This window comes from Scardinius erythrophthalmus, assembly GCF_964197995.2.
Source record: "Scardinius erythrophthalmus genome assembly, chromosome: 20".
In the NCBI taxonomy this organism is placed as follows: Eukaryota; Metazoa; Chordata; class Actinopteri; order Cypriniformes; family Leuciscidae; genus Scardinius; species Scardinius erythrophthalmus.
Window position 1 is genome coordinate 20,070,942 of NC_138240.1, and position 8,572 is coordinate 20,079,513.

At 34.6% G+C, this 8,572-nt stretch overlaps 1 protein-coding gene across 2 annotated transcripts; it reads left to right on the forward strand.

Annotated features, from left to right (window-relative positions):
- Positions 1-35: 35 nt before the first annotated feature.
- Positions 36-7,301, forward strand: LOC308680583 (class I histocompatibility antigen, Gogo-C*0203 alpha chain-like). Of its 2 annotated transcripts, none has more exons than XM_081348787.1 (7): positions 36-452; positions 2,960-3,217; positions 3,632-3,910; positions 4,147-4,437; positions 4,594-4,719; positions 4,872-4,916; positions 5,009-7,301. In XM_081348787.1, exons 1-7 carry the CDS (start codon positions 404-406, stop codon positions 5,029-5,031), a joined length of 1,071 nt encoding a protein of 356 aa, XP_081204913.1. In that variant the 5' UTR covers positions 36-403; the 3' UTR covers positions 5,032-7,301. The 2 variants fall into 2 exon arrangements, with proteins under 2 accessions (XP_081204913.1, XP_081204912.1); XM_081348786.1 differs by lacking the exon at positions 36-452 and adding an exon at positions 2,754-2,874.
- Positions 7,302-8,572: the final 1,271 nt, after the last annotated feature.

Consider the following 8,572-nt stretch of genomic DNA (forward strand, 5'->3'; position numbering starts at 1 on the left):
AATTTGAGTGACGCGTGAATTGGGCTTCAAACGCTGTGCGCGCAGGCGCTACGCGGGACGGGTGGTCACCCTAACTCCGACCCAAGCACAGCCCACGCGAAATATGACACTAGGTTCATAAATCATATTCACAACTTTATTACAGCAAAATCATGCGCCTCAGGTAGGCTAGCCTACCACACACACAGAAGTGAAATTCAGAATAAAACGAAAGAGGAACGTCTTGAGGAAGAAAACGTCACTGTCTTTTACTTTAAGTAGCTAAGTTATAGACGATCATTATCAAAGAACATAGAAGTAGGCTACACAACACCTGTTTGTCTGAAGACCGATTTTGCATCCACTTGGGATCGTGTTAAGAAGGGACAAGCGCGAGCAATAATTGGATTCATTAACTTTAAGAATGCTCAAGCTTGCGTATCTGCTGTCATGCTTGACAGTTGTCAATGCAGGTAAGTTTATTTAATGTTTTTCTATCCACCTTATTTTGCAACGCGGAAGTAAGCTGTTTTCTGTTAGATGTGTGAGAAGAGTAAAACTATTTGTGCTACAAACAAGTGTGTTTATAATTACGACAATAGGCTACATGGTAAGAAATAGGTACCCAGCAAACACATTTGCGTTGTGGCAACGTCTGTGGCACGTTGCATTTCTGCTATGGCAACGTCGCTGTCTACGTGCTCGCAACATTGTAACAACGTAGAATTGTAAGACGCGCCAGGGTTATAGCAACGTTGCTGCGCGACATTCAGCAACTGAGAGACGACGTTCTGGACATTAAAAAAAATAAAATAAATGCTAGATATAGATATCCCCCATTTAGCATGTTTTGTGGTTAATTTTTAATTAGTCATATGTTAAAAAATGATATACTTTTAAAATATTGTTTATCCCTATTATTATATATGACCTAACAGTAAATTCATTATAATCAACATCTGCAAGTGTACACTTTGAAGAGTAAAAATGACATAGAAGGTTACTTAATTCAACTTTATTAAAACTGCATATGGTAATCAAATTGCACTTCCAAAGGTCATACATTTGTGAGAAAACAAAACAGGGAGTGGATTAACGTTAACTATGAGCAGACATGAGAAAATTTAGCAAAAAAACGAATGAGATGACAATTGAAAGGAAAAAATAATCGGTTGTGCGAGCAGTTACAAACATTTTTTTTTCTCTGTGCGTTTCCAAAAAAAAAAAAAAAAAAGGAAAAAACATTAACGTGCAACAAGTAGGCTACGTGCTGAAATCAATTACTCATTATTAAAGTCATTTTGGCTTCATACTTTTGGCATAAAGTTATTAAATATTTGTCATACCTGACCAGAAGATGTTCAAATAAAATGTCACATTAGACAAGGAAGTTGTAGGTTGTGTTTGAATAATTACGTATCTTATTTAGCTTAGGTAAATTAAACGCAATTCTCACGTATGGATTGCTCGATGAAGAATGAGACGGCCCAATGGATGGTCAGTTGAAATTTAAAAGTCTGATTTTCGCGCTTCGGGGCAGTGACGAGTACATATGCAGTCCAGTGGTTGTCCAGACACCCTAGGCACAATGGCCCTGAACCTTCACCACACAACGTAGTTATAGCAACCTTTTGGCCATGTTGTTAAAACGTTGTTAGAAGGTTGGGTACGTTGCGCCAACGTTCTCTGTTTACTCCACACATATAAATGGCCGCGCCCGATCTTTAAAAAAAGGTAGGCCTAAATAGCCTACTACTTTTTATTTCATTAAAAAGGAAAGAAAACATACTTGATGTCGATGGAAACAAATGGTTTTGAGTGTTTGTGTCTATAAACCTATAAACTAGCATGACATGCACAAGCATGAAGGTGCAAGTGGTTGTATATTAATTGTGATGTTTAGCCTAAACAGTTGTTTACAGTAGGATGGAATTTATCATTTGTAGGTATTAGTCATACAAGTTTGGAGGGTGAATAAATGTAAACAGAGTTTAATTTTGGGTGACCAATCCCTTTAATGTTGCAATGTTCATATTTTGTCTGGGAATGCTGGACAGTTTTTCAGATTTGAATATCTTTTTTTGTGTGTGGCATAGGCCTACGTAAACAATTGTTAATACGTGTGAAATATCTATTCATATGTGAATTGTAAAATTGCACAATGGCCGCCTGCTGCTTTCTATATCTATCTATCTATCTATCTATCTATCTATCTATCTATCTATCTATCTATCTATCTATCTATCTATCTATCTATCTATATGTGTGAGTGATATATATTATTAACAGAGTTGAAGTATCATGGTCTTGCATAAACTCAACTCTGGTCTTGGCTTGGACTTTGACTCAAATTAGCTGATGATTCTTTCTTCCGTTATTATGGTTGAAAATGCTGCAATAACCATCCAAATCTTTTCTCTCAATCTCTTGATTCATCCTGCCTATTTTTGCTTCTCTGTTTCACTGTTCTGCATCAAGTACAAGGTTCTTAACAGGAACATTACTTCTTGATTATTTTATTGTGGATGACAACTTTTCTAATTAACTTAGCAATTTATAATGTAATATTTATCACACGTATATTGTTGTGGGTAACAAATAAACAAACAATCCTGAATAAGAGACAATACTAATTTACTTTGAGGTTTATTTTCTTGCAAGAAAAGGTCAGCAGTCATACAGTCACGAGTGACAGTGAGGGGAGGGCATCCTTCCTCTTTTATAGCCTCAACTGTCAGAATTTTGTCTCTCTAGTCTAAGCCAATGATGTTATTTTCAACCATATTCGTGACAGGAGGCCCTCCCAACACTCTTCTTTTCATATGATGGTCACACACATCTTAAAGATAAAGTTTGTTCCACAATATTCATTTATAATGCAGAGCCCAGAGGAAGGTAAGTCTGGACTGGAATGTATAGTCATATGTTATGGTCTAATTTGACTAATCTGTACTAATATTTCTTGTCCTTGTGTACACAGGTTCTCACTCACTGATGGCTTTGTTAACATATATAGTTGGACAGACACCATTTCCTGAGTTCAGTGTTGTGCTGATGTTGGATGATCTGCAAATAGCATATTATGACTCAACCGCATGGAAACCTGTCTATCGCACTTACAGTGATTCAAAATACCATGATGAGGAGCAAAGTGATGCTGGTGTTATATTTCAGTACATGTATAATGGCATGAAAACTCGGGATTTGTATGTTAAGAAACACCTCAATCTCACAGATGGTGAGAACTAAAGCCTACATTATCAGCATTAACACATACTTAATTTAATAACTGTAGCCAGAGGTGTAAAGTCCAGGGGTCAGAAAGTAAAAGTCCTGCCATATGTTTATTCCACCCATGAACTCAGCCAGCTGATTTCACTAATTATTTCTTGCCTTTCTCCTGGCTGAAAAACTGCTAATTAGCAAATCCAGGTGATTGGAACAAAATACAGAGGACTTTTACTTTCTGAACCTGGACTTTACACCTCTGACTGTAGCTTCTATGTGTTTTAATTATTTTATTAAAACTTTTGATGTAAGACCATAAAAGGGTAATCATAATGTGCAAAATATTCATTTTCAGTTTACTACGTTTTATATTGTGTCAGAATGAGGACTAATTAAAAAAAAAACATTTTTCTTTTATTTTAAGGTGTACATGTTCATCAGAGACTTGTTGGATGTGAACTGTTAAATGATGATAAACCAGGTCTAGCTCATTTCTGGAGTGCTTTTGATGGACAATCTATGGAGGAGTTCACCTATGACCTGGAACAAAACGATATCCATGTGAAAAAGCAATGGCTTATATCATGGTACCAATTAAAGCAGCTTCATATAAAGTATTTATATGGAAATGTTTATCATCCTATTTGCATTAAAGTTTTGCAAAGGTACCTGCATTTGGAAAAGAACAATGTGATGAGAAAAGGTGAGAGAATCAACCCAATTAACTTCAGTATAATTAAGATAGGAAAAAAAACTTTATATATTATATTATATATCATATTATATATGATTATATATTTTATATAATCAACAAATGACCCAGACAGCAGTACTGACAGAAAATGCGTGCCTCTGAACGCGTTATGAAACATAATAACCTTAAATAAATAACTGATGCAACAGTTTAACAACAGTAACACTTCTCATTATTCTCTGTAGTGAAACCCAGAGTCAGACTCATGAGGAAGAAACTCCCAGACTCTCAAGGGCTTCAGATCAGCTGTCTGGCCACTGGCTTTTACCCCCGTCACATTAACCTGACCCTGTTCAGAGACGATCAGCCTGTGGATGATGATCAGATTACAGGAGGACAGATTCTGCCCAACGGAGACGGAACTTACCAGATGAGGAAGAGTTTAGTGATCAGCGATGAAGAACTACGTGAAGGACATAAATACAAATGTACAATGAAGCACCTCAATCTGGACAACAAACTGAACATTATATTTGGTAAATAAAAATGCCCAAACCAGCAAGCAAACAAACAAAATGCCCTTTTTGATATCAACAACATAGATTTAATAATAATAAAAACTATTTCAGTACATATCTTTAGCGTTGTATTTATTTTCCTGTTGTTGTTTTTTTAATTCACCACAATTTCAGATACAGATAAATATGACCCAGGAGGATCTGTCAGTCTGTTTGTAGTTATCAGTGTGCTGGTGTTAATGTGTGTGGCTGTTCTCATTGTAACTGCACTCATCATATGGAGGAAGAGACGTGCTGCTGGTAAATGTTCTACAGTCCAGTTCACTACATTTGATGCTCAATTAGAAAATGAAACTAAACATCATGTTCCTTTAGAAGAGGCTCTTTCAGTGTTTACTGTTTACAGTTTTGTGATTGTGACTTTTTATTCTGGTTTATTTCATCTTATTCAGGACAAGGCTCTGAGACGTCACTTAATAAATACTCCCCTACTCCATGTGAGTATCCTATGTCAGCAAAATGTTCATTTTAAGTTTAATTTTGGAAAATATCTAGAAATTGAACCAAATGAATGTTTTATTGATTTCAGCCTCCACGCAAGATGAAAATTGAGTCTATGTAATGCATTAAATTAAAAAATCAAGACAACACATGGAAAAATGAGCATTTCGGGGAGGTTCCAAGATGATTACTTGATTGCACATGTTTTGATCAGCTCTGCATTCCCAAATACTTAAATTGACTTGAAACATTGTTGCAAAGAAGACTTTGAAAGATAGCTAACTCTAATAACACAGTGATTCTTCGGACACAACAATGGGTGGATCTGAAAAAAGGAAAAGTGCTGGAAAGAAGACTGGAAAGTCCAACCAAAGCGTAAATGCTAACACTGCAAAACTAGCAGCAGCACGCAGTGGCCGAAACTTTTATGAAGATCCCTTCCAGTGATCTGATTACTGACAACTTGCATGATTATCTTAGACAAGACACTGATCTATATGAATTTATACTGGTGGAGGAAGAAAGTCTCCATCCCCAAACAACATATAGCACAGTAGACAGACACACAACGGTCATCCTCGAACAGATCTCAGAACTTTTCTGTGATAAAAAATGATAAAAATTTAATTTGAAATTGGAATTTTTGTTGTTTAAAGTATTGTAGTGAACTGGCAAAAATTAGGAAAATTGGTGAAGATAAAATTTTAGGTAAAATTTCCATCTTGTAAAAAAATAGAGGAAATTTCTGAAATGGACAAAACAGAACTGACTGAGCAGAAACTTCAATTAGAGGAAATTTACAAAAGAATGGCTGAAGGAGACTTTATAAGATCTCAAACAAAATGGCTTGAAGAGGGCGAGAAGAGCTCTGCCAATTTTTTAGACTTAAGAGGCATGCAAACCAAAAATAATTATATTGAGCAATTGAATATTAATGGTGATATTGCTGAGGACCCCAAAATCATTGCACATTTTTGTTGAGTTTTATAGTTTTCCGAGTCCTTGCCCAACATAAAGCTTCTTAGCATAGAGGATTCTAATATACGAAGCCTCTCTCAGATTAGAAGAAATTATTGATGCCATAAATTATTTGAAAAATAAGTCTCCAAGAATGGATGGTATAACTGCCGAATTTTATAAAGCATTTAGAAAGACCGTTGCTCCTTTTTTGTTCAAAGTTTTTATGGAGAGCCTTGAAAGAGCTTTGCTTCCTCCAACCCTGATGTGTCAAGGACTTATCACCCTCAAAACCAAATAAAGACCCCATTTTAATTGATAGTTGGCAGCCAAATACGTTGCTAAATAATATTTATAAAATACTTGCTTTTATCATAAAGACTGAAATGTGTTTTAAACAATCTGATTTGTTTAAAAAATAAAAAAAGGCGCATCTTCAATAATATATAACGTTATAATAACGTTTGGTTTTGGACATTAATTACATAGATCTCTAATGATTGTTTTGGACTATTATAAAGCTTTCGAGTCTTTAGGAAAGCCCTTTAAAGGGAATTAAAAGGAATCAATACCAAAGTGATAAGTCAGTTAGCTGATGACACTGCCTTGTTTCTGAAGGATCTCTCTCGAGTAGCTATTGCATTAGAAGCTTTTAAGCCCTTTTCCAAAGCCTCAGGTCTTTATCTTAATATCAATTAATGTGAGCTGTGTCCAGTTGGCGACTGCTCGGAGTCCTCAATTTGTAACATTTATGTAAGAGAAAGCATCACCTTTTTGGTGGTTAAATAATTTGATAATAAGATGATAAGATGTGCCCCTCCATTTTTTGCCTCAAAAGACATGCAAAGTTGAATCGTTTGTTTCTGAGAGATCTGTCACTCAAGGAAGAGTTCTTCTGACTAAACCAGAAGGCATTTCTTGTTTATACTGCTCAGTCACTTTATGTTGACAAACACACATGTAAATTAATTGACAGAATATGAGAATTTGAATGAAAAAACAAAGTTCACTACTAAGAAATCAGTAATATTAAATTCATATGATAAAGTTACATTTTATAGACTTTAGCTCTCTGAACAATGCTTTTAAAATAAACTGGTTTAGACAGTATTTTCAAAACATGGTCTGTTTGGAATATAATCCCACTGTATATTTACTCTCATTTAGGTGGCAAAGAATTTCTTTTAATGTGCAATTATAAAATTGAAAAACTTCTAATTAAACTCTCTAAATTCTATCAAGAAGCACTTGCTGCTTGGAGTCTCAATTAAGTATTTATTTATGCTTACTCAATAATATAGATATGCTCTCTGTTGTTTTCTTTTTTTTCTCTTTTTTTGTAATTTCTATTGTATTGTGAAACATGTATGTTCTTCTTATGTAATATGGAAGTTACTCATGCTATTTGCTGATAATAAAGCATTAAAAAAAATAGCATTTGCTTGGTGGATGTAATTTGGGTTGTTATGAAAATGACCATTAAACGATGAAACCACAAAGGAATGTAACACAGGTAACGAATGTTTAACAGTTATAAAATGTTTTTAAAGAATAATATCACTTCATTAGTTTTCTTTTCTTGCTGGTCAAAAGGAGATTTGTGTTTTATCCAAGCTCTTCTCACTCGCAACTTCTAGGCATCTGATATTGTCACATGTTCAAGAAGAAAAATGTACATCCTTATATAAATGCCCAAAGTGCCCATAATGTGACGTATTACTTTTAAAGAGAAACCTTTGCCATCAATAGACAGACGCAAAGGGCATGGATATTTGTGCCAGAAACCAAGGGAAGATCATTTTATCATAATGACATATTTTGGCGAAAGATTTTCAGTTTGACTGTGTAAGCTTAAACTGAAATTCCCACTCATGCATTAAAAAAATGCTGCCTGAAGAAGTGTTATGTAATCTAATGTGTGACATGCCAAAGTTCAGATTTATCTTTTGAATGGTTGAATTCAGAATAGCATACTAGCATTATATGCTTAAGGCATTGCAGAAATAGTAATAGTAAAACATTTTTACACTTGAACAAATTTCAACTGGTCGATAAGAGAGTCCCATGCTTTAAAGCAGTTGTTATTATTCCAGTGCCAGAAAAGCAGAATATCAGGTTCTAACTCACTGATGGTTTTCACCACATACAGTCAATCCAAAAAATACTGGGTACAGGACACTATAGTTTATTTATGTATATTTATATCCATGTGATATAGCAAAATAAAGTAAACTGACATATTATACCCAAAAATTCTCATAGTGGACCACCAGTAAAATTTATTCAGACACTTTGACATGACCATGTTTTGATTACGTGTTTTTTCTTTAATTGCTAATGCGACCTTTTTACACCACAGACTGAACAAAATTAAGCATTTAATTAGTAAAAAGTTGACCTATTGGCATTATCTAATATTTAAATTTAACAGCTGGTAGCTATTCAACCTAATTCATTTGTGAGACAGTCTAACAGAAGGATGGCCAAAACCAGTGAAATATCAACTGAGTTCTTGTCATATTTTATTTACCATTTTCTAAAGCATAATTAATAAACTGTGATAATGTGAGAAATGTTGAAGGTGTCTGAATACATTTCGGTTTGACTGTAAATTGCTGAACAGACACAGTTTCATCAGTTCACTGTTGTGCTGATGTTAGATGATGTATTATGACTGAATATTGTAGTGGATTTT

Excerpts from the sequence above, each read along its gene's own strand:
- LOC308680583 (XM_081348786.1), top strand. The coding sequence starts at position 2,802 with ATGATGGTCACACACATCTTAAAGATAAAGTTTGTTCCACAATATTCA. Across the intron at positions 3,911-4,146 it reads GAACAATGTGATGAGAAAAG|TGAAACCCAGAGTCAGACTC; the intron begins GTGAGAGAATCA and ends TATTCTCTGTAG. Across the intron at positions 4,720-4,871 it reads GAGGAAGAGACGTGCTGCTG|GACAAGGCTCTGAGACGTCA; the intron begins GTAAATGTTCTA and ends CATCTTATTCAG.